The 27089-nt window shown below is 42.7% G+C and overlaps 1 protein-coding gene across 1 annotated transcript in view; it reads left to right on the top strand.

Moving 5' to 3' along the window:
- Positions 1-16762, top strand: part of lama4 (laminin, alpha 4) — a 170466-nt gene extending 153704 nt beyond the window's left edge. Inside the window, exons 35-40 of the mRNA XM_067984688.1 lie at positions 1356-1511; positions 3977-4136; positions 5885-6015; positions 6214-6307; positions 8726-8845; positions 12011-16762. Coding sequence (XP_067840789.1) covers positions 1356-1511; positions 3977-4136; positions 5885-6015; positions 6214-6307; positions 8726-8845; positions 12011-12156 — 807 coding nt within the window. The 3' untranslated portion in view covers positions 12157-16762. The remainder of the gene's footprint in view (positions 1-1355; positions 1512-3976; positions 4137-5884; positions 6016-6213; positions 6308-8725; positions 8846-12010) is intronic.
- The last annotated feature ends 10327 nt before the right edge of the window (positions 16763-27089 follow it).

Genomic DNA, 27089 nt, shown 5'->3' with positions numbered 1-27089 from the left:
CCAGGTCGTGGCATTCCCCAGGCATTCCTTGTTGGGCAGCGATGCCTCGGCCTGCTCCAAACAAGACCATTTGCACAAGAGGGTGCAGAGCTGGAGGCAGAGACATGCTGTGCCAAAAGTTCCTGCATCTCCAGCCCTCAGGGAGACCTGGGGGGGGTAATTTCAACCCCCAAGAAGGTGTGGGTTGGGGGCGGCTGAGCAGTAAAAAATAGCATAAACTGCATCCCGGCTCCAATGGCCCACTTCCGAGTTTAAACCAGTTGCATTTGGATGCGTGCGTGCAACAGAAACCCGGAAGTTCTGTCGCCACTTAAAGCTGACGGGATGAAATTTAAAGGGGCGATGTACCTCAGTGTGATAGTTGAGGCACTTAATTTTTTGTGTATTAGAAATGTCAAACAAATTTAACCTTACCTTTTCGGGTTTCCCATCACTTCTGATTCACATCAGGTGAAAGCAGGCAGGAAGGACTGGATTCATGAGGTGAGTGCCTTTATTGCACTGCTGTGGGCCCAGAGGAGCAGGAGTGCTTTATCCAGGCCCAACAAGCTCACCTGGTGAGATCAGACTCCGGCAATCAGACGACCCCTCCCCCCTGACCCCCAATGGTGGACCCCCCTCATCTTCAAGGCCCACCCGATGTCGTTCACATTGCCCACCCCTCCAATCTGTTCCATGACCCACAATCTCTCTCCCCCACCCTCCCTCCTCTCCGATTCATGGCTCCTTTCCCTTCTGCAAGTGGGAAACCCGGAAACACAAGTATTTACCTTCAGTTGAGTCACGATCGCAGAATGTGATGCACTCACTTGATTTCCGGGTTCCCCACACGAATATCTACGCACGCCAGCTCCGAGCTAAAGTCATGCCCCTGGTGTATAACGGTATGCCTGTACTGGCCAGCCAAAGTGGGGAAGTGGGTCCTACTGGGGGTCCAGACCAAGTATTGGCCTGGATTCCTGAAGAGAAAGAATATTTCATTTTCTTAATTTGACCCTCTGACAAAGGGCGCTGAATAGAGGCTCTTTGGCATTGTTTCCGGGGAACCCCAGAACCCCGTACCAGCTGGTTACTTCCAGCTCCGTGTACGGTTTCTTCCCCAGATTTTCTCCTGGTTCTCACCATCGGCACTCAAAACAAGGAACCTTTCCCGACCCTGCGAACTTTGACGGAGATAACGCGTGGATTCATCGTAGCATTTACAGTGGGATGGACGTCCCCTGTGGATTTTCAACCTCAATACATCACAAGCACAAAATTGAACGAATAGAAGCAGATGCCAAACTTCAAAGTTCAAGTAATATTTTTAATGCATTATGTTTAACTCAACTAAAATCTTCTGTTTTTTTGTTCAGGTCATATTTACACATGAAAAGAATAAAGGTCGTTTAGTAATAGATGGTCTCCACATTCTGGAGAACAGTCTCAGCAGTCCTGTTTATCCATGGCATGTAAACGAACCATTTTATGTAGGTGGTGTGCCACTAGGAAAAGCTGCCAAAAACATTCAGGTAAGTTACTCTAGAACTACACCCTAATACATTGGTGGCAATGATTGAGTTATGGCATTGGATGTATATATTTTAAGTACGTTCTGCTTTGTTACAGGCAGATCTGAAAGGATATCTGGCGTGTGTGTGCATTTCAGGCCAAAACTTCTTTAAATAATATGATAGACTGTCAAAAATTCAGTACTGTTTAAAAAAGGGAGTGATTTTTCACGTTGGGATGGAAAACTGGCGGGTGTGAATCAGCCGCCCGTTATAGACCCCGCCCGAATTTCCTTTTCATTTATTTCAACGAGCGGCCCTCAAAATTTTCAAAGCTTCACCGATATTGTTGAGACCCAAAAAAGACTTTTTTTTTGAAGGGACAAAGTTTTATAATTGCATTTCCCCTTTAAATCCTTTCTTTTTGGTGCCTCTTAGCCCATGTTGTGTTCCTGCAATTAAGAAATCAGGTCAAGCGTTCCGTCATCACCTTCCAGTAGAAAGAGGAATCAGTGAGAAATGGGGTTTAATGTCTGACTTCAAAGGGCCTGGAGAATCATTGTAATCTGAAGTAAATAATGTTTGGGGATCTGAGACTCATAGAATGTTACAGCACAGGAACAGGCCAATTGGCCCATCAGGTCTGTGCTGGCATTTTTCCTCCATATTATGCTACTCTGTTGCTCTCTTCTTATATATTTGAATATTGTACTTTTCAAGCAAGTATTTATGAACTTTGCTTCAACAGTTTAGAGCACTACATCCTAACTACCCTCTAAATGTTGCTGCCAGATCACTAACTGTTACTGTGGATGGGGGAGAGGGGTAGGGGTGGCAAGGGGAGGATTATGGCATTGTCACTGCCTGGGAGTTGAAGGTGAGAAGAGGACAACCACAGTGTGATGCATATCAAGATTATTCTTACTGGCCATCCATCTGGCCAGGGATTGACAAACTTGTGCTCTAGCAAATTTGTATGAAACTAGCAAGTACCACGAGTAACTGGGACAATTTTCCTCTGGAGTTATACCGTTTCTGGGACCCGCCAGCACTTCCGGTATTTTCTGTCAGTGTGTTCCGGAAATGCTGAAGGAGTGCAATCAATCAAACTAAATGAGGGCCAGGGCAATCGATTACACTCCTGAAGCCCGAGGTATTTTTAAAAATTCTTGAGCGGTGCTAAAGGCAGCCAGAAATACTTTGCTATTACTGCCTAAGGCCCCCAGCAACAATTTCCCACCCTCTTCAATGCAAGCAAGAATTTTGCTGGAATCCTGATCTAATAATTAAATAAAATTGACCCTGGGAAATCAACCAGTGTCAGCTGTCCATCCAGGGGCTGGGTGGAAATTCATCCTGCCAAAGTTGCAATGGGATTGGGGCCAAGGAGGAAAATCCCACATTATATGCCTATATAATGGTAAAGGTTTATCAAGCAACTCCTGCCCCATACTCATCTAAGGCTGTTTTACAAGTGTCACAAAATACAATATATTGGTTTGAAAGTATGGTGACAGCGTAAATAATTTTGTAATGATTTATTTATTTATTTTTTCTTATTCGTTCATGGGATGTGGGCATCACTGGCAAGGCCAGCATTTATTGCCCATCCCTAATTGCCCTTGAGAAGGTGGTGGTGAGCTGCCTTCTTGAACTGCTGCAGTCCGTGTGGTGAAGGTTCTCCCACAGTGCTGTTAGGTAGGGAGTTCCAGGATTTTGGCCCAGCGACAATGAAGGAGCGGCAATATATTTCCAAGTCGGGATGGTGTGTGACTTGGAGGGGAACGTGCAGGTGGTGTTGTTCCCATGTGCCTGCTGCCCTTGTCCTTCTAGGTGGTAGAGGTCGCGGGTTTGGGAGATGCTGTCGAAGAAGCCTTGGCGAGTTGCTGCAGTGCATCCTGTGGATGGTACACACTGCAGCCACTGTGCGCTGGTGGTGAAGGGAGTGAATGTTTAGGGTGGTGGATGGGGTGCCAATCAAGCAGGCTGCTTTATCCTGGATGGTGTCGAGCTTCTTGAGTGTTGCTGGAGCTGCACTCATCCAGGCAAGTGGAGAATATTCCATCACACTCCTGACTTGTGCCTTGTAGATGATGGAAAGGCTTTGGGGAGCTCAGGAGGTGAGTCACTCGCCGCAGAATACCCAGCCTCTGACCTGCTCTTGTAACCACAGTATTTATGTGGCTGGTCCAGTTAAGTTTCTGGTCAGTGGTGACCCCAAGATGTTGATGGTGGGGGATTCGGCGATGGTAATGCCGTTGAATGTCAAGGGGAGGTGGTTAGACACTCTCGTGTTGGAGATGGTCATTGCCTGGCACTTGTCTGGTGCGAATGTTACTTGCCACTTATCAGCCCAAGCCTGGATGTTGTCCAGGTCTTGCTGCATGCGGGCAAGGACTGCTTCATTATTTGATGGGTTGCGAATGGAACTGAACATTGTGCAATCATCAGTGAACATCTGATTTAAGTATCTTTTTCTTTCTCAGGTCAAATCTGTCCAAAGTTTTAATGGTTGTCTTCAGAACTTCCAGCTGAACGGGCAGTGGCTTTCACCAGCTGCCCAGACATTTGGTGTTACACCTTGTTTTGAAGATCCAACAGAATCTGGAACATACTTTTCCGCAGAAGGAGGATATGTGATTCTGGGTAAATAAAACAGACATAACCTACCATTCATCAGCTTCTCAGGGGTATATAACAAGATTAACATAGTTATTTCAAAGTAGACTGAAAGTGGTATATTTAAGAGGTTATAAAATGAATGCTACTCAAGATTTGCAAAGCAGCTGTCATCATTAATAAATAATGTTGATGGGGAGAGAGGAGGTGCTAATGCAGTTTCTCTGCCCTGGCTTTGGCTGTATTTCCAGTTCTATGACATTAAAATGGCTCACAATGCAAATGTAAAGTGTTTAGATCATTTTCATAGCATTTTTAATATTTGCTGCTGGGAAAAGAAAATCATTTGTTCAGGTACTGAACATGGACCTAAATGACAAGAAATCTTGAAGGGCTCAATGGATTTTTCTCCTTTCCTTTTTTAGCTTCTTATGTTTTTCTGTTATGATTATGCAGGAGCTCAGCCTGATGTCTGCTTTTACATGCAAGGTGGTAGCAGTAATAATTAGCTAATTTGGCACGGAGCAAGATTTTAGCACTTTCTTTTTGTCCCTCCTCTCCTGAAGGGATTGACTCTTGCTGGGTTATGGTTCCACAGGTGTGACACCATGGCCATTCTTCATGTATGAACCTAGACAATAAGTGCCACCAAACTTTTCAGCAGAAGGAATGGCTGATTTTTTTTTTCTCCTCGCCCTATGGCACAGAGGCTAAATGTACACCCAGGCAACTCGGCACAGACTGGGAATTGAACTACAGGCCCTCTGGTCTAGATGGGTTAGAACGTACCAGGGGTTATATTTAACCAGTAAGCCAAAGCGGGAGAGAGTTTAAAAAGTTCCCAGACAGGATCTTTACATCCCAGAACAAATGGACACAAGTCTTGCTCTTATCCATTTGATACTCAATGGCCCTGATATTTACGGGGAGGCGGGGAGGGTGCGGGTAGGCTGAAAACGGCCGATGAACCCAGCAATTTTCTTCTTCTGTTTCCTGCCCGGCAGCTGGCCAAATTGACAGCCTGGCTGACTTGCTAGCGGGAAAATCAGCGGCAGGAGGCCGCAGCTGGGGACAGTCCACAGCAATTGGGAAGGGGGAGGTAGGCCGCGTTCGTAGCATGGGGAGGACGACGATTGGGGCTTGGGGGTGGGGCGAGAGAGGCCATCGCGGGAGGGGCGCAAGGTGGGCGATCGGGGCATGTGGGGGTGGATCGGTCGTGATCGGCTGTAGGGAGAGAGGCCATCAGGGCTTGGGTTGGGGGGGTGTTGGGGGAGGTCTGCGATCGTGGCGGGGGGGAGAGGCTGTGATCAGCAGAGGGGAGGCCGAAGGATTCCTTGAGGGGCCAGGGGAAGCACTCTTGCTCCTCCTGGCCCACAAGGAGCGCTGTAAAAGGCACTTGTGGAGCCAGCAGCTCCGGCCTCCCTTTCACTGCCAGGTTTCCCGAGCCCTTGGCGGCCTCTGCAAAATTTAAATCAGGCTCCCAATTGTACTGTGGGAGCCCAATTAAAAATGTTAATAAAGTTCCTCTCCTCTCCACGGTGGCACACTCGGAAGCCACAAAACCCACGGCCGTAAAACAGCAATGAGCGCATACACGGTGGGTTGGGGTTGTGTTCCCCATTTTTTCATTTTTAACCCCCTCTCCTGGCTATCGTCGTGGTGGGGGGGTTAATATCGAGACCAATGTGAGTTTGTGCTCCAACTGCTGTTACAGAACAAGTGATATGTAATCTGTTATTGTGTAATAATCGGAGTTTTTTGTTTTTGATTTTCAGATGATTCGTTCAATTTAGGATTAAAATTTGAGCTTGTTTTTGAAGTTCGTGTTAGAAATCATTCAGGAATACTGTTACATGTGCACAGTACCAACCAGAAATACCTGAATCTCTTCATGGAAAATGGAAAGGTAAGGAAGTCAGGAGCAAACACTGGGGCAAATTTTCCTCTTACTGCATATTGGATCACCCAGGTGCAGAGCAGAGAAGAAAGTCAGGCAGAGAGAATTATATGGCAGTCATGGAGCCAATCTGGTTTCCAATCCATTAATTTAGAGATGTTGGTATGCTTCAGGCAAGTTTCTATTCTAAATTTTATTTCTGTGCAGGTTACGTTAAAAGTGAGTAATGGAACTGCAGAGTTTGAAACATCAGTCACTCCAAAGCAAAGTCTATGTGATGGTCGATGGCACAGAATAACAGGTAATGGTCATTTTAATTAGTCTACTAATATTCTTTTACAAATATCCCACTGACCTCTTAACTCAAGAGCCTTGTACCTTCGAGAAGCTAATATCAGACCTAGGTAGTAGAGGCAATGGTCAGAATTGGGGGTAATATACTGGCATGGATTGAGAATTGATTAACAGACAGAAAACAGAGAGTAGGAACAAACGAGTCTTTTACAGGTTGGCAGACTGTGACTAGTGGGGTACCGCAGGGATCGTTGCTTGGGCCCCAACTATTCACAATCTATATCAATGATTTGATTTGGATGAGGGAACCAAATGTAATATTTCCAAGTTTGCTGATGACATAAAACTAGGTGGGAATGTGAGTTGGGAGGAGGATGCAAAGAGGCTTCAAGGGAATATAGAACAGGATAAGTGAGTGGGTAAGAACATGGCAGATGGAATATAATGTGGAAAAATGTGAAGTTATCCACTTTGGTAGGAAAAACAGAAATGCAGAGTATTTTTTAAATGCTGAGAGATTGGGAATTGTTGATGTTCAAAGGGACCTGGGTGTCCTTGTACATGAGTCACTGAAAGCTAACATGCAGGTGCAGCAAGCAATTAGGAAGGCAAATGGTATGTTGGCCTTTATTACAAGAGGATTTGAGTACAGGAATAAAGATGTCTTACAGCAATTATATTGGGCCTTGGTGAGACTGCACCCAGAGTATTGTGTACAATTTTGGTCTCCTTACCAAAGAAAGGATATACTTGCCATAGAGGGAGTGCAACAAAGGTTCACCAGACTAATTCCCGGGATGGCGGGTTTGTAATATGAGGAGAGATTAAGTAGACTAGGCCTGTATTCTCTAGAGTTTAGAAGAATGAGAGGTGATCTCATTGAAACATACAAAATTCTTACAGGGTTCGACAAGGTAAATGCAAGGAGAATGTTTCCTCTGGCTGGGGAGTCTAGAAACAAGGGTCACAGAATAAGGGGTAGGCCATTTAGGACTGAGATGAGGAGAAATTTCTTCACTCAGAGAGTGGTGAATCTTTGGAATTCTCTACCACAGAGGGCTGTGGAGGCACAGTCACTGAGTACATTCAAAACAGAGATGGATAGATTTCTAGATATTAAAGGCAACAAGGGATATGGGGATGGTGCAGGAAAATGGCGTTGAGGTAAAAGATCAGCCATGGTCTTGTTGAATGGCGGAGCAGGCTCGAGGGGCCGGATGGCCTACGCCTGCTCCTATTTCTTATGTTCTTAGTTAGGGTCAGAATTATTTTTGCTATTATTGGCAATGACTATATTTGAGTTCATTTGTTCAATCACTTATTCTGCTTCCATTTTTTTGGGGCTCAGTCATATGAGATCTTTTTTATGCTCATCAAGGTAAGGGATATTGATTTTGGGAAATGGCACACTTTCCATTTCAGGTGCCCAGTGTTACTATTAAGCACTTCCAATATAGCATAGTTAAAAGCAAAATAATGCTCCTTATATACTCTGGTTAATAATATACCTCACCCCTAAACTCAGCAGAGCACACCCAAACGCAGGGATGATGAAGCTTTTTGTCTTTGTGGGCTGCATGGGTGGTTGTTTTCGAATCTTCACACACTTCCCTTAGAGAATAGTGTGAAGTAGTGAAAGGATTTGCAGGCTGATTAACAGGCCAACACGTCTCCTTCTATGGCCGGGCTGCATGAGTGCATACCATGGGTCCATTGGGGCCGACTATACAGTTTAATTCAGTGTTCCCATTAATTTACATATATCTCAAGTTGCTGACACTATCAGATATTGATAATCTGATTTAGGATTTATCTATCAATGAGGCAATTGTGCCAAAACACCCCTTTTCAAACTTCAAGGCTGACAAAATTCAGACAGGACAAACCATCAAATGAGAAATGTAAGTACAAATGAGATGAAGTTGCCTGGACTTGATGAGCCAGGGCTCAGGCAGCACAGGTGGCCCACAGGGCATAGTTTGGACACCCCTGTCCTAATGCACTAACGTGACTCTTTTCCGTTTCCTGCACCAGCCATCATGTAGCCTCTCTGAGTGAATTTGCCAATTGGTGCCAAATTAAGGATAGTTTTTGTGCAGTGGGCCCATGCATACTGGGAACTGGGTTGAAGCTGTCGGAACTGGGTTGAAGCTGTCCAAGCTCATTTTATGTAGCATTCTTATAACCAGCAAACAGAGACTTAAATCAGTTCTAACCCAGGTCCCAGAGTTGAAAAGCCTGTATTTAACCCACTCCATCATCCAGTCCACCTTATACATTTAACTAATGACAGTCTGCTGTACATTACAATTATTTTATGTCTGACTCTCAAAACAAACCCAAACTACATTGGGCATGTGTGAACAATGTCAGATGGTTAAAATTGTGCCTTCTATTACTAATTCCTTTTTTTCTGCTCATTTAGTTATCAGAGATTCAAATGTTGTGCAGTTGGATGTGGATTCTGAGGTAAACCACGTCGTGGGGCCACTCAGTTCACGCTCTTTCAACACCAAGCAGCCAGTATTTGTTGGAGGTGTGCCAGGTAAACCCAGTGCTTTTCTGTGTACAAATGGAGATGGTGGAAAGGGATTACTTACATCCAGAACTGTTTGCCCCTGATATTTACTCGGAGCTGGGAAGAGAGAGAGCGGGGGGGGGGGGGGGGGTGGGGAGGAGGGTTTTCCAATGGGAAACCCGGAAGTAAGTGTTTCCCGCACGTCATGACGCTTTTGACGGTAGGAAGTCTGTTAAATTTTTTCAATAGGTTTTGCACCGAACAGCCAGTCAGATTAACAGGCTGGCTTCCTGTCGGGTGGGAAAGCAGCCTGGGAATGATCGGGATCTTCGGGGTTTGGATCATGGGGATCGGGGTCTTTAGGGGTTTGGATGGGAGGGATCGGGGTCTTTGGATTGGGGAGGGTCGGGGAGAGATCGAGGACTTCGGGTGTTTGCATGGCGGAGGTCAGGAGAGATCGGGGTCTACGGGGGTTTGGATGGGGGGGTCGGGGAGAGATCAGGGTCTACGGGGGTTAGGATGGGGGGGTTGGGAGAGATCGGGGTCTTTCGGGTTTGAATGGGTGATTGGGGAGAGATCGGGGTCTTGGACCGGGGAGGTGGGGGAGAGATCAGGGTTTTTGGGGGTTTGGATGGCGGGGGTCAGGAGAGAGCGGGTCTACGGGGGTTTGGATGGGGGAGTCGGGGAGAGATCAGGGTCTACGGGTTTAGGATGGGGGGGGTCGGGAGAGATTGGGGTCTTTGTGTTTGGATCGGGGGAGCAGATAGCTGGGGGGTGAGGGAAGTCGGATATCTTGGGGTCCGATTGCAGGGTGTGTAAAGAGGTTAGCTTGGGGGGAGGGCCTGGGGAAGCACTCCTGCTCCTCCTGACCCTGTAAATGCAGTTACCTCATGGGTCTGGCCCTTCTCCCTCCATGGGTTAAAAATAAAAAATTTAGGTGAACGCACGCAGCCTCCTTAAAAGATTTTACTGACTAACCCACCTCCTGAGAGCGGTCATCTGTTCCCCCTGACCCACCTCTGTTAAAACCAGAAGTGGGCGGGTTGAGGTTGGGTTTGAGAAATTTAAAATTTTTACCTCCCAACCTACCTATCCTTGGGAGTTAAAATTCCCCCCCGTTGTTTCAGTTTACAATTGACATCTTTAGTGCTGCTGTATCGCTTGGCATTTGTTTATCCACATTATGGGGTACACCGAGAGTAAAATATAAAACTGGGATATAGTGAATGACGTTCAGATTTGTAATGTTTATCTTTCAAATACCCTCCTTTCAGAAACAGCAAGTTCTTTCCCCGCTTCGTCTGAAAAAATGTCAAACAGAGCTGTTATATCTCTATAACTCAATCCCCGTTCTCAATACCTATCGACCCAGCTCACTTTTAAAGGTGTCAATATGGAACGGATCCCCTAAGGATATAGGGATCGATTTTTCCTGATCATTTCCCCTGGGGAACACCCATTCTCCAGAAGCAAAGGTCAGGAAAAAGTGGGCAGGTGCCAATGATGCCTCTTTACATTATCCTGGGATTTGTAGGGCTTCCCCAGGAAGTTGAAGCTGGTCCTGCACCCCTGCAAACTCATCGCTGTGATTTAAATGAGGTGAGAGGGTATATTCCCAGTCTCCAGGCTCTTTTTCCTAGAGTTGTGGCCATGGAACACCCAGATACAGTGAGGCTCAAAAAGCTGCTGCTGGGTTTACGCTGGGAATATCCATCAGATCCCTGATCTGAGGGGGCCTGGCAGCAAGTTGAAGAGGAGTCCACAAGGTAAATTTAATATTTGTTTTGATTTACCAAGCAGATCTTCAGGCTCTGTGGTCTTCTGGTGGCTGCTGTCCATAGGTGTGCAGCTGCTTTCAAATTTTCTCCCCCTTTTGCCATTGCTTGGCTTTGTCAGCCATATTAATGGCTCAGGGCAGGAACCACCGATGCTTCTGGGTCTGGACAGGTGTAGTGCACTTCAGATGTGCTTCTGCTGTCCAGCGCTCAGGCAGAGAGGTGAGGCGGAAAAATCAACCCTAAATTGATTGAGTATTTGGCACCTTTAAATGTATTAGCGTGGATCCAACCTGGATTCATTAAAATTTCTGGATTAGCCATTCTAAGTTTTTTCCTGAGTACAGAGAAGTAAATCACAAATGGATGCAAGAGAAATGTTGTCTACATGCAAAAACTCAAATATTGGATGCAAGTCCCAATTGCAGTAGGACAGTTTTTTTTAAGTTGAAGTTGTGCTTTAGTTAAGCTTGGTAAATTTACATTGTCAAACTCTGTTTACAAAACCTAGAAATGTTGAATCAAAATAGTTAAATTGAATTGGGGGGGCAAAGAGGTGAAGGCAGTAAACCTGTACTGAATTGAACTCTCTACCTTTCCTGTGACTGTATAATCACACAAACTGCAGTCCTTCTGCTACAATTTAATAGAAACACAGGAACAGGAGTAGGTCATTCAGCCGCTCGAGCCTGTTCCACGAACCAGTTAGATCATGGCTGATCGTTATCTTAACTCCATCTACCCGCCTTGGTTCTATAACTCTTAATACCCTTGCCTGACAAAGTAATTAAAGGCAGTATTAAATCGTGGAAAACTTTTTTTGCTTGAAATGATTGAGAGATATACTCAGAAGTATATGATAGCAAATGGTATAGAAAAAGTAAATACATAACACTACTTCAAATTCAACTCGGACAGTAGAATGTTGGGGGGGAGGGGTGAGTTTAAACTGGCAAAAGACAAATTTAGGATGGTTGTTAAAATGGTTTTTATGCAAAGAGTAATCAACACATGAAATAGATCTCCAGATAGGGTATTGGAGGCAAAAACCTGAATGTTGTAGTGGGGGGATTAGGTTCTTTATTTCTGAATGAGCTGTAATGGGCCAAATAACCATCTTTATCAATACTTACTTGGTGATCTTGTGAAAACAGATTCTTGAGAGGGATTTTTTATTTCTATGTTCATGGGATGTAGATCACACCAGGAGGACTGCATTTATTACCCATCCCTAGTTGCCCTGAAAAGGTGGTGTTGGGCCACTTTCAACAGCTGCAGTCTTTGTGGTGATGGTAGGGAGCTAGGGAAGTTTGAATCGGCATTGTTGGCACTGCGCTTGTCAGTTTGAAAACTATCTTGTACTTATTAACTAGCGCTGGGGCAGTTTGAAGAATAATTTTCTTTTTCGTTTCCTTAGAGTCACTGCTCAGCCCGAGACTAAGCATGCGCCAATCATTCACTGGTTGCATGAAGAACTTCAACATCAATGGAACTCCTGTCATTTTCACCAAAGCTGCGCTGGTCAGTGGAGGAGTCAGCATCAACTCATGCCCAGCAGTCTAGTGCTTGCAAATACTGCTTCTGCAATCCACACAGCAACAACATGAAGAAAAGCTGAGACAGTATTAAATTTTCACACTGTGGGGTGCAGTAATTTCTCAATTGATTCATCTGTGGGTCATTAATTGGTTTAGTCACTTTTTTCACCCCATTGTTTTATGTCCATGTACTTATTTTACTTCATGTTTTCTTCCAACAAGTTAATTGTAATTGGAACCAAGAAAATCATATTTTCTGTTTGTCTCTTTAGGCTTGAAGGTGCTAAGAATGCTAATCGAGGCCATCAAAGGGTCAAAATGTTAAATTTGAGATACTGAACATGGGATTTCAAGGTTGATGATTTGCTAACCACTCTATGTTTAGATAATACCAGTGGTGAAGATGCCAGTTTGCAATGTGCAAATGCAAGAGCAGCAGCGGCTCATCTTAATCTGGTCTATTACTGATCAGAGGGGATCAATTACATTAACATTAATGCCCACATTTCTCGTCAGGGAAATAAAATAAAAATACTTCTCTTTGGCCCTAGAAGACCTCACATTCCTCCATCGGAGTAGCATGATGCCACTTCTGATTTCCTAGCTAAAAATCAGGACGGGTGCCTTTGTTGCGTGATTTACAGGCGAGGACCACTGACCCTGACTATCTAAATGACCCAAACTGGTGATTTGGGATGGTGTCTACGTCCATACTTCCAGCACTGGACCTCAGACTTTTGGGCCAAATTAAATTAAATTAAATTAAAACCTTCCAAATGGGATGTTATACATGCGCAATGTTCATCTACTGAGTTTAGATCTTATGCCAGAACTATGGAAGAATATCACAGTGCTTATCCAGTCTGAAGATCTCAGAAGTCATCCATAATTAAAGACACATTAGGAATTATTGCATTTAAACCTAATGAGTAGATGTTCACAGGACATCTGCATTGCAAATACCTGTTAATGTCTTGTCCTTTTACAATTCAATTTGAACATAAAACAAAGCCCCATTCTCTTGGCCCATAGGGAAATGGGACTAAGTGGATAACCTTTTGAGAACTGGTACAGGTGCAATGGGCCGAATGGTTCCCTTCTTTCCTATAAAATTCTATGATTCTATAAAAGTAGAGTTTTGAAATTACTAGAGTTAAAATGAAAGCTATCTTTTCTCACCAAATTTCAAAATGAATATTAACAATGAGTTGTTTTCAGGAGGTCAGATTGAATTAGGATACAGGGGCTTTGTTCTAGTCGCAAATTGAACTGTAAACAGTCAAGGGATTAATAGGTATTTGGAACCCAGATGCCATGCGAACATCTGTCCATTAGCATTCTATGCAATAATTGTATGAAATAAAGACAGAATTTCCCTATTTTGTCACAGTTGTTATTCACTTGTGATTTTTTTATATTGGGACTGGAGAAGTGTTAAGCACAACTTAGTTTGCCTTCAACACCATTCCTTCTATCAATTGTATATGCTTTTAAAATATGCCACTGCCAACGGCTTACATTTTATCCTCAGTGCTAATTCTATACAGTGAAATCAAGTTTAAACGGTTTATACTTTTTTCTTGCAAAAGACAAACCTGACCTACACTTGCTTTCTCTGCTGAAATCATTAGTCAGTTTAATTGTTTCAGGGCTTAAAATGTCTGAATACCATGGAACATAAATTTAAATGGGTAAATCCTAGTTTTATTGCTATCCAGAATGGGAAGTAGCTGGGACAGTCCCCCATACTGCAAAGATTTCCCAATCCGCTCACTACTAGCTTCATTACTTCATTTCTGCCATCAGTCAACAGGCAAGTTGAGTGCTGCAGGGACCTCTAGTGGTAGAGATGTGATATGGGATAGTAACAATTTGATAATTTTCCAGTCATGTATGAGGTTAAAATGTGTTTTTGTCAGTTATGGACTTTCAAAAAAGTAACATTTTAATAGCCAAACTTCCAAATTATATTAACCCCACTATTTCCACTTACATCTCTGATTTTTTTTTAACCATACCTGTCCCAGCTGGAAATGCACACGTGGACTGAGCATAGTCACCCGTATATCTGGGGTAGAATTTTTGCGGGAGTTCTCCCGATTTCCCACTGTAACTTCAGCGGAAACCCCAGGGAAACAGCATAAATAGCCATCTAGGCCGATTCTCCAGGGTTTCTGCCTGTTACGACTGGAGATCAGAAGAACCCCCGTAGAAATTCCGGGCGTCTGTACTTTACTGACGGCAGTGATGTGAGACAGCCAATACTTATATCTGCGCATCTTTCTCATTCAATAAATAAGATAAATTGCACAGCCTGACAATATGTTTTAATTACATGTTTGATGTAGTCTCCGATATAAAACTAACGGTCACATATAGCAACATCTTTATTTGAATAAAAATCACATACTTACATCTGGTATACTGTACAATTCAACATAGATAATTTATTTTAAGAGACTGCTACAAATTTATCAGTTGGCCCTTCAATAGCTGTAGGAATGACAAGCTCTAAAGGTTCTTGATGTGATGCATATTGTTGTAAACTCTTGGATGATAGCCATTCAACCAAAGTGATGGATATGGGATTAGGTATTGTAGTGGTCAAATCAATAAATCACAACAATTCATCATTCCAGATACTGATTGTCCCCAAAAAACACAAAATCAATGGGGAAAACAATACTAAAGCAAGGAATTAATAAATCCAGCTTTCATACTACCAGCTCATCAATTTGTCTTAACATTGGCATTGTTCATAGTGCAGTCCAATAGCTTAAGTGGTACTACACTAGGTTCAAGTCTAGGCAGTCTGAATTCAAATAACAACTTTGTTGTGAAAATGTCTTTACTTTCACTGCGTGAGTTTTACCAGTTTCCACTGCAATGTAATGAAAGGGAGCCTGTCAATAGTAAACAGATTTATTGGGAAGGTAACTGTCAGAATGAGAGACACACAGAGACTGATCCTGCTACTATGGGAAGTCTGGCACACAAACCCTGACCTGAAGAAGGAAATGTGATGGTGAGAATGGCCATTGAGACCCAAATATGAAGAGAACACTTATATACATACATACACACACTTCAAGCCCTGGTGATGACACTAATCTCAGAATACAGTAACAGGATTCTCTAGAATAAACAAATCAATTTTACCTCACTGTTGATGAGGTAACCCATCTATTTAGCATTACTGCCCCTCCCTCCATGAACTTGTGTGTGTAAATGTTAAGATGTGCACATGAATATCCTGCCAGCTTTCCTCTGTGCTTAGTGAAAATTGTTTTTGGGCACTTGGTAAACATACATACATCTACAGTTATGCTTTGAAATGCTGTCTCAATGTAGTTCTTTACAACACTGATCTAATAAATTGCAGAATTTGATTTGCAACTTTCTCATCATGAATCTTCCAATTGTATGATGTTATGTAAAAATTCTGCAACAGGCTTCTGTTATTCAAAGAGAATGTCAAGTATTTCTGAATTAGTGATACATCTACACATAAGGACTATTTCTCTGCTAAAGTGTGAAATTTTGTTTTTTATGTGTGACACTTATTGGATGTTAATTTGACTTTTTTCAAAGATAAAGTTAATCTAGGCATAGACGCATATTTGAGAAGACAGGCATGCAATCTGCCTAATACTAAAGAGCTAAAAATCTTGCAAAATATGTTTTGGATGTTGGTCACTAAAGGTTGAAATTCCGCTCTGCACTGGTGCCCACTGAGTACATGGAGTGGAAATCATTGATGTGTGCCGGATTTGCATTTGCTCTGGGTTTTCTGATGAGCATGCGCTGTATCCCAGGAACCTTGCATTGCACCATGGTACAAGCCTCACTATAGCATTCATTGGACGGGGGTGGTTGCAGGTATGTCCTTGCTGGTCCAGGAATTCTGATACATTGCACCCTTGGTGCCAGGCCAATGTTGTGTTCCAATAGTAGTTGGAGCAAAGCACACTCCTATAGGTGCACAAAAACTAGAAGTAGTATTAAAACTGTCCTGATTGAACTATATGAAATTAGTCCCTTTTTTGGTTTCTGTTTTGATTTCTTAGCACTGCATCATTGCTTGTTCCTTTGGATTGGATGTTTATTTGTTCACCTTTTATTTAATTTCAGCTTTACTGCTGGACCCCAACATCTGATATAGGCTGTCTTGCCTACCCCCTGGACATTAGCGGGCGCCTGCCTACATCTCAGCACAAAGCTCGGTTCAAAATGCCCTATTTCAAACGTTGCTACCAAAAGAAGTGCAGGTTTCATTCCTGAGCAGAAGTAGACACGTCAGAATATGTCTGCTTCTGCTTAAGAAATCCCAACCCCTGCGCTGTGTGTTTGATGCAAATTGTGCTGGTAGCACATCAGCTGCATTTAAAACCCAGGGTAGTCGTCTCTGTGGCCCGGCAGCATGAAATGCATCAGGCAAAATACGCTAGCACTGCCATGTGTCAAGAGCAGAATTTCAGCCCGCAAGTAGTTGAGTTCAACCCTTGTAGCACTGTATTAATGTGCACATCAAAATTCTAAAACATTAATATTCTCATGGTAACCTGTGTACCTGAAAAACAAAGGATCTGATTTTTATAGCTGTAATATTAAACTCAAAACTGCAAAAAGAATTCAGAGCTCACAATGTCCATTATGGTAAACCACCTCTTTGTTTAGGCAGTACATGCCAGGTTTTAAACAATTGTAAACAATTTTACAACACCAAGTTATAGTCCAGCAATTTTATTTTAAATTCACAAGCTTTCGGAGACTTCCTCCTTCCTCAGGTAAATGAAATTAGTCCCTTTACTTTAAAATAAAATTGCTGGACTATAACTTGGTGTTGTAAAATTGTTTACAATTGTCAACCCCAGTCCATCACCGGCATCTCCACATCAGGTTTTAAACAGGAGGGCTAATTCCTCAATCGAGCACTACTGGTGTGGAGCAGCACTTGCAGGGAGTTTGTCAGAAAATCGTGAGCCCGCAGCCCCCAACATTCTCTCCGTTAATTTGAATGCCCAAAAATCAGGGTCTATTGGCCTGCAATTTCCCTATTAGCAGGTCCTTAAGCATTGTTCCGCAATGGGAGCGTCCAATCAAGGAATCAACACGAGTTTCAATCAGTGATTCAACATGTAGCCTTTTCACCAAATAATTTAGTATTTTGTATAAAGAATGTAGCAGCATTGATATTAATATAGTTCGCACAAATTCAATGCAAAATAAATGTTGGTACTTGAGCTCGCACCTGCTCCAAGCAATCAATTTAAAAATATTAGTCAAATTTTCTGATGATGAACACTGATTCATACATTAGGATGTAAAATTCAATTGTGCTAAGAATACCATAGTGTATCAAAGTACTGCACCCATAAATTGATTATAGGGAGCAAAATTTTGGATTTTGGTGTCATTTTCCTGCATGGTCTTGATTCCAGTTGGATTAACAAAAATTCCATAAAGGAGTCATGGGGAGATTAAGCAAATAAATCATCTGTCTGGGCACACTCATGCACATCCTAGAAATTAGGCACAGAGCAACACTGAAAGCAAGTCATCTGCTCTCATCACAATCCTGGCACAAAACACACAAAATTCCTGTTGAGGGAGAGCGGGTGAGTCTTCTGCCCACCTCCCATTAAGAGGATGTGTCTGGGAATTCTGCCAATTACACCACCAGTAGCCGTAACAAATCTCTCACTAGCTGATAGCTGACACGAGTTGCTTTGAAGGCCTTACTAAGGCCCTAAAAAGTTTTGCAAGCAAAGTTAATTGATCCCAGAGGGTACATGGGTATTTGCTCCTTTAACAACACTTCACCAACAGCCAACCTTACCTCTTGGGCCTTTCCTAAGTCTCCATTCCACCTCTGGAGTATCATGGCACCATTCCAATTTTCTAGTCTCCTGTCTGGGTAGGCATTTCTGAAGTGCCCTTACACAGTAAAGGCTGTCCATCCCAATTATGTTAACGAACCCTTCCCTGCAATTTGCGACAGGGTCTGTGTCCATGACCATGGGTGGCCAGGATCCCCCTCCCCCACACTTCCGTTGTTGGAGCGGGACGCCTAGAATTTTAGGGCCACAAAGTGTAATTTAGAGTCTATCAGTGTCCTGAACTTGAAAAAGGTCACTGAATCATCTAATAATAGCAGAAATAATAGGAACCTGAAGTTAATTTGTCATCAGACGTTTTACTGACACAAATAGACTAGCAACCTCAAATGAGCATCACCAGTTATGAAACAACTTTTCAGAACGCAACAAAGAAATGAAGAGCCTCGGCGTCTGGCACCAACTTCTAGATTTCATCTGCTGAGACTGAATCACAGGTGCTGGTGCGGTGAACTATTAGGAAGCCTGTCCACATTGCAAGTTTGAAGGTCTTCCCATGGTTACATAGACATCAATAGGCACATTAGTAATTGTCAGGCAGTGACTCCCATTGCATCTTCTAAGTTGCCTGTATAACACAATCATTGTAGTTAATACACTTCCATTGTCACAAAAAATAAAACGGTGCAAAGCTTTCCAAAAGTTTCAGGTCCCAACAGTTAACCTTATAATGAACCTTCACGTATCAATAGGAGGAACCGAAGGAGGAATGTCAGAATTTTTTCCATTGCTCCATCCATTTTACAGACTATCACTGACACTTAAAATTGGTTACAAAAGTTATGATTTAACATTTTTATATTTCAGTGTTTTGAGTTTTTCAAATTGCTTTGTTTACTGTTGGAACATCTTTTTGACAAAAGTTACAAAGATTTCACATTTTATACTAACAAAAAAGGAAAGAAGTTAGGGACAGGATAAGATTGTTAATTAGATCTGATAGTTAAGTTACTTAATCTAAATACAGGAAAGAAATAAGTAAATTTGAGTGGATATTTGTAACGCCAAAGGAAAAACCAATAATGGACCATCAAGGGGAAAAAAAGGAATTGTTAAAATCATTGGGGAAAATATTGAGTGTATCATGTATCAAGTCTGATAATGTGTGGAAACCCTTCACGTTTAAGGGTCTCCAAAGCAAGCTACTGAGCAATCTACTGCCACCTGTAGGGTTTCTATTTGCTCAATATGAAGTTCACACTCTCTCTTCCCATAGAAATACATCCCACATAAATCAACTCCAAAGAGCTTAGGTGCAGGTTGGCAGAGGCCAAATTTAGGGGCCTCAAATGTGAGCAGGGCTACTGCAGTTTAACCAGCTAAAACCATGCAGCTTACTATAGCTGCTTCGTGTTGCTTGTAGCTAGGACCATCTATCCATTAGGGTATTAGCTTACCTGGAGGTGATTGAGAAAAATCCAGACTCCTAATGACCAGTCTACCCCTCAAGATTCCATTGGAGAGTCGGGCTGTCTGATCAGTTGTTAACAGTGCCCTGGAGTACTGCAGAACTGCCTGGTTCAGGGATCTAATTACTGAGTCTACCACAGAGGGCTGACTTAGTTCCCAGCTCCCATTGCCAGATGCATCATTTTGATGCTTCAACCCAAAGAGACTCCACTTATAAAGCATCAAGGAAATAGAGGCAATGCGATTCATTTTAATTACATGGAAATTAAGTGGGAAAAAAAGTGAAGATCTTTCATAAGATGGAGTACATTCATAAAGCCAGTTCAGGACTGCCTGTTGACACAGTAGGTTGAAACAAAGGTACCCAATGAAGCATGGCTTCTCCCCTCATATCTACCAGTCTGTCTAAGATGTTGGAAAATTTGGACAACAGGGGCAGTAGAATGATAGTGATTATAGTGTTAGACTCTATACACAGGCATCAGCTGGAGCAATAGATAAAGAAGCAAATGTACTAGATTTTTGTGAGCTCTGATTTCTGAGAAAGAGGAAAATAAATTGGGGGATGAGAGAAGTCTATTTAAAAATGGAATAGTTTTACAGATATAAAAGGGACAGAGAATCAACTTCCAGACCTAAATGGTGAAAGGCATAATCCATGATTTTTTAATTATATGAAGGGCAGATATCAATAACTTCAACTTATAGGCAAGGAATTGCATTTATATAGTGCCTTTCAAAACATCAGGATGTTCCAAAGCGCTTTCCAACCAATTAAGTGCTTTTGAAGTGTAGTCACTGTTGTAATGTAGGTAAACACGGCAGTCAATTTGTGCACAAGGTCCTAAAAACAACAGTGAGATACATGACCAGATAATCTGTTTTAGTGATGTTGATTGAGGGATAAATATTGGCCAGGACACCGGGAGAACCCACCTACTCTTCTTCAAATAGTGCCATGGGATCTTTTACCTTAGAGGGAAGATAGGGCCTCGGTTTAATGTCTCATCCAAAAGACGAAATATGGAATAAACTGTCACCTCGCACAGTGTGCATGGACTTAGTTGAAACTGAAAGGGTATAATGGGATAAAAACTTAGTGTCAAAACATGAGGGAAAGAAAACATATTTGTGTGGATCATAAGCACAGACTAATATGAGCTAAGCTGAATGGCATATTCTTGTTTTTAACTTGTGCCTTCATGAAGTTTAACATTCTTCTGTTTCTATCTTGCATGCTATTGAATAAAAAATGTTCAAACAGTAAATGCTGATGAAAAGACTGGTGATACTTGCTCAGTGGAAAAATTAAGCTCAACGTCATGAAAATACTGATTTAACACACTGAAAACCACTGGAATGACTGTATATCTACTGTATATCAGCTCTTTCATTATATCAACTTCTACAAGCAAATGTCCCAGATCATACAATCAGTACCACTATTATTAAATTTGTGTTGTTTTTCTTTGGGGGGCGGGGGGGGGATTGTTGTACTAAGACTAGAGTCTTAAACTTAAATAAAGCCAATTACAAAGGTACGAGGGGCAAGTTGGCAAGGTAGATTGGGAAATCAGATTAAAAGGTATGTCGGTAGATCAGCAGTGGCAGACATTTAAAGAAATATTACAGAATTCTCAACGAATATACATTCCATTGAGAAATAAAAACTCCACGGGAAAAGCGATCCATCCGTGGCTAACTGAAGAAGTTAAGGATAGTATTAGATTAAAAGTAAAGGCTTATGATGTTGCCAAGAAGAGTAGTAAGCCTGAGGATTGGGAAAGTTTTAGAAACCAGCAAAGGATGACCAAAAATTGATCAAAAGGGAGAAAATAGAATGAGAGTAAACTAGCAAGAAATATAAAAACAGATTGTAAGAGCTTTTACAAGTATGTAAAAAGGAAGAGAGTAGCAAAAGTAAAGGTTGGTCCCTTAGAGGCTGAGAAAGGACAAATTATAATGGGTAATAAGGAAATGGCAGAGATATTAAACAAATATTTTGTATCTGTCTTCACAATAGAAGACACAAAAAGCATACCAAAAATAGTGGCAAACCAAGGGACAAATGAGAGTGAGGAACTTAAAACAATTATTATCAGTAGAGAAAAAGTACTAGACAATCTAATGGGACTAAAAGCCAACAAATCCCCTGGATCTAATGGCCTACATCCCAGGCTTCTAAAAGAGGTGGCTGCAGAAATAGTGGATGTATTAGTTGTGATCTTCCAAAATTCCCTAGATTCTAGAACGGTCCCAGCGGATTGGAGGGTTTCAAATGTAACACCACTATTCAAGAAAGGAGGGAGAGAGAAAACAGGGAACTACAGGCCAATTAGCCTGACATCAGACGCCAGAAAATGCTGGAATCCATTATTAAGGAAGTGATAACAGGACATTTAGAAAATCATAATATGATTAGGCAGAGTCAACATGGTTTTATGAAAGGGAAATTGTGTTTAACAAATTTATTAGAGTTCTTTGAGGATGTAAGTAGCAGGGTAGATAAAGGGGAACAAGTGGATGTAGTACATTTGGATTTCTATAAAAGGTGCCAAATAAAAGGTTGCTATGCAAGATAAGGGTTCATAGGGTTGGGGGTAATATATTAACATGGATTGAGGATTGGTTAAAGGATAGAAAAGAGAGTAGGGATAAACGGGTCATTTTCAGGTTGACAGGCTGTAACTAGTGGGGTGCCGCAAGGATCAGTGCTTGGGCCTCAGCTATTTACAATCTATATTAATGACTTAGATGAAGGGACCAAGTGTAATGTATCCAAGTTTGCTGACCATACAAAGGTAGGTAGGAAAGTAAACTGTGAGGAGGACACAAAGAGTCTGCAAAGGGATATAGACAGGTTAAATGAGTGGGCAAGAAGGTGGCAGATGGAGTATAATGTGGGGAAATGTGAGGTTATTCACTTTGGTAGGAAGAATAGAATAACAGAATATTTTTTTAAATGGTGAGAAACTATTAAATGTTGGTATTCAGAGAGACCCGGGTGTCCTCATACAAGAAACACAAAAGGTTAACATGCAGGTACACCAAGCAATTAGGAAGGCAAATGGCATGTCAGCCTTTATTGCAAGGGGGTTGGAGTACAAGAGTAAGAAAGTCTTGCTACAATTGCATAGGGCTTTGGTGAGACCACACCTGGAGTACTGTGTACAGTTTTGGTCTCCTTATCCAAGGAAGGATATTTTTGCCTTGGAGACGGTGCAATGAAGGCTCATTAGATTAATCCCTGGGATGAGAGGGTTGTCCTATGAGGAGAGAATGAGTAGAATGGGCCTATATTCTCTGGAGTTTAGAAGAATGAGAGGTGATCTCATTGAAACATACAAGATTCTGAGGGGGCTTGACAGGGTAGATGCTGAGAGGCTGTTTGCCCTGGTTGGCGAGTCTAGAACTAGGGGGCATAGTCTCAGGATAAGGGGTCATCCATTTAAGACTAAGATGAGGAGGAATTTCTTCACTCAGAGGGTCTTTGGAATTCTCTACCCACGAGGGCTGTGGATGCTGATTCTTTGAGTACATTCAAGGCTGACATAGATAGATTTTTAGACTCTAGGGGAATCAAGGGATATGGCGATCAGGCAGGAAAGTGGAGTTGAGGCCAAAGTCTAGCCATGATCTTATTGAATGGTGGATCAGGTTCGAGGAGCCATATGGCCTACCTCCTGCTCCTATTTCTTATGTTCTTACCCATCAATTGTCCAGGCACAGAAAAAAACATTTTACTTTTTGCACTCAAGAGTGGCATCAAGCACTCTGAAGTTAGTTAAGTCACCAACCAAGGGCAAAGTAAAACTCTGTCCCAACCATATGTCCCAGATTTTGATGGACTGGGGCATCTCGCGGCATGCTCTGTTAGACTTGTTCGTGCACATTTAAGTTTAAAAAATTTTTGCCAACAAAGTTTCTGGAAGTGCGAGTTGATAACGTCACAGCGAGGACAACGGGACATCTGGGACTTTGGTGGACAACGGGACAAACAGTGTATCTCCTTAACCAATACGATTTAAGGATTAAAAAATAAACAGAGGAAGGACCGAGAAGGAAGGTGAATTAGAGTGGGTGAATTCAATGTCAAATCAGGTACAGAAAGAGAAATAAACAGAGGGAAAGAAAAAGACTGGATTAAAAGAGAGGGAAAAAAAGAGACAGAAAGGTAAAGTAAAAAAAAAATTTAAATTTAAATTTGACATTTTTACAATCTCCTAAAATAATTCACAAGCTGAGACTCCACACATATTGTTCACTTACTGGGCAAGAGAGGATGATTGGCAGTCATTAACAATTATCAGGTTGTTAAAAGGGTACTTATGCTATTAATTTTTGTGGCGAGTTTAATGGACAATAAATGTGCAACTGCAGCAACTTCATGAAACTCACAGGGAGGTTAACGGTGAGATGACATTTTCGTGAAGCCAACGGCAGAGCGGCACAAATCGGCCAGCAACTGGTGCCGATTCACAATTCACGAGGTGTTTCTTCCTCACCACAAGGCCTTAGAGAGGGTGCAGAAAAGATTTACTAGAATGGTTCCAGGGATGAGGGACTTCAGTTATGTGGATAGACTGGAGAAGCTGGAGTTGTTCTCCTTAGAGCAGAGACAGTTAAGAGGAGATTTGATGAAGTGTTCAAAATCATGCAGGGTTTAGATAAAGTAAATAAAGAGAAACTGTTCCCATTGGCGGAAGGGTTGAGAACCAGAGGACACAGGTTTAAGAAAGAATTGGCAAAAGAACCAAAGGCGACTTGAGGAAAAATGTTCTTTACACAGCGAGTAGTTATGATCTGGAATGCGCTGCCTGAAAGGGTGATGGAAGCAGATTCAATTGTGGCTTTCAAAAGAAATTGGATAAATACTTGAAGGGAAAAGATTTGCAGGGCTATGGAGAAAGAGCAGGGAACAGGACTAACTGGATTGCTCTTACAAAGAGCTGGCACGGGCTCGGTGGGCCGATTGGTCTCCTCTTGTGCTGTAACCATTCTATGATAAGTTGCTGGCCGATTTGCACAGTAATAACGGCGCGTCGTTCACACACCAATATTTTTTCAGCCAAATCTGGGTTTATATTTTGGCCCAAACTTCCAAAGAGCGTGATGTAGCTCCATACAGAAAGGGAGAGAGAATTGTCGACGGAATAGTGTCACACCATTTTGGTCTGACACCAGATGGAGGGTAAATCCAGTGCTATGTCAAACTGAATATAAAGCATCCCCAACCTACTTGCAATCAGTTTAATGTTTAGAGGCTGCATGCACTCTCTAAACATGTTAAATATAACTACTGGGAGAGGAGCTCCGAAGCGCTCTTCTGGGCAATAGAACGGTAACAGTCGGAGACCTTTGGGGGCAGCATTAGACCAGTGAAGAGAAGCGAGAGAGATGAGGAGGCTCTAGTGAAGCCTGCGGTGATGTGGAATACCTTACCGTCCGTGACGGGGCGATGGGAATATCTCAGCGCACGCTTCCCAGTCTGAGGTGGAGCCCAGGCGCTGCTGCACGGCTCCGACTTCACCCTGCCGCTCCCCCGACATCAAACAGTCCCCTGCCTCCAGAAACCTCCGGGACTGCACAGCAGCCAACTCACCCGTCATAATGTTAACTTACGAGCTGAGGGAGGGGGGAGGGAAAGGAGCAGAACAGTAAGTGTAGGGGGAAAAAAAATCAACTTCACCACATCCACAACCCAAAGCAGCCCCAGCTACAAATAGCAGTCAATAAATAAACAAATAATGAGGCGGCTAGTCCAAAACCATCGAATAGTAGTGAGAAAACGGTGCAAATATTCAGCAGGTCAGGCTGCATCTATGGGGTCAAGATTTCAGGTGTAGACTCTTCATTAAAACTGAAGGTTATTCCAGATAGACAGCATTTAACAGGGAACAAAACAAAAGGAAGGAAATCACACAACATCCGCCCCCAGAAACAAAATAACTCCTGTTGTCTCCACAGACGCTGCCTGACCTAGTGAGAGCTTCCAGCGTTTTCAGGTTTTGTTTCAGATTTCCAGCACCAGCAGGTTTTTTTTTTTGCTTTTTGTTAAATAATTAGTAGCCTTCCCTCAAAACACAAACATTATAAAAGTCCTCCAATAGACAAAATAATAGGAATAAAAAGAACTGTCAATACTTTGAGCCCTCGATAGTTATAAGTGCCTGTTAATACACTAGATTAATCGCAATCTGAGCTCCCCGCTATTACTGCTGCCTTTGCTTCATTTTATTGCTGTACTTGCATCGATGTCGAAGAGTTGGTCCAACTTTCTGGGTCGGTATAGGTTCTATTACCATAAGAGAGTCCTCTCCGTCAATGTTGTACGGGGTCTAATAATGAACAGCCACGCCGATGCTCCTTGTACAGTAGTCAGTCTTTGGTTGAAATGTCTCCGTTTTGCCTCGGCGCCGGGAGCACAGCGGCGGCACCAAATGTCACAAAGACGCTCTGTTGATGCGTTAGCGCCACCGCCACCGCCAGTAACAGGCAATCAGCCCCGCTGGGCTTCAGCCGGCAACGGTGCAGAGCAGATACTCAACCGGGAAAATACCATGCGGCTGATCACAAACACCAGTTTACATCCAATCAGCAAAATGGCAGAAGGCGGCTGAGAAGCACTAATATATCATTGCTGACATAGCGCAGAACAGAAATTGGCATATCCGCGGTTAGAAACCCGACTCGCTGCTCAGCAGAAACACCAATACATACTCAGCCAGGAAACTGGTAATCTATCTGTTCTACTCACAAGATAATGATTAACCTAAAAGAAAAAAAATCACTTCCTTGTCCTATTTTATAAGTTTTTTTGCTTTATAAAAAAAATGATTGAAATTGGGGGGAGTGGGGGTATATATAGCTTCGTTCCTAGCTTCAGGGCACCTCAAAGCACTTCATAGATAATAAATTACTTTTTAAAATGAAGTGGCTGCCGTTTAGTTGGCAAATACAGCAGCCAAGTTGCTTATAGCACGGTCCCACAGCCAGAAAACGAGATAAATGATCAGCTAATTGGTTTGGTGGTATTGGCTAAATGTCTAGAAACCAGGAGAATGCCCTGCCCCCCAGCCCCCCTTTGTGGAAGGGTACACATCAATATTTGCGTTTTTGCAAGGGTCAGGACCTAGGTCCATAGGCTTTCCTTCCCAAAAGCATCCCAGCATAAATTTCGGAAAGTTTCAGGGCATGCTGAAGAGGAGCAGTAGGAGACTGAGGGGGAAGGCACATTTATCAGGCAGCACTAAAAAGCTACACCATCTTAGCACCACCCAACTAGCAGGATGTATCGACCTGGCCGTACTTTCTGAGGAGCTCTGGCTTCAGTCACCAAGCTGTGGAGCTCTGTTTGCTGCTTCAGTCAAGTCTGGAACCAAGAGTCACAACCTGTACAGCTCTGACTGATCACAGCTCTCACCTTTATGCCTTGGGCACTTTCAAGGGAGCCACAGGGGACTTTTGTCAGATTAGCTAATTTGCTATGCACTTCTCTAAGGCAAGTCACCAATACTTTCTGTGCCAGGACAGATCAATTTATACAATTTAATAGCACTGCCCTAGAGGACTGACCAGGCCACCAAATTTTTCAGAATTGCTGACTTCCACTGGGCTATTGATTACACACATAGACAATAATGCACTGAAG

The sequence above is a fragment of the Heptranchias perlo genome, chromosome 5 (assembly GCF_035084215.1).
Source record: "Heptranchias perlo isolate sHepPer1 chromosome 5, sHepPer1.hap1, whole genome shotgun sequence".
NCBI classification, from domain to species: Eukaryota; Metazoa; Chordata; class Chondrichthyes; order Hexanchiformes; family Hexanchidae; genus Heptranchias; species Heptranchias perlo.
Note: the sequence above shows the minus strand (reverse complement) of the source record. Positions and strands in the feature narration are given on the sequence as shown.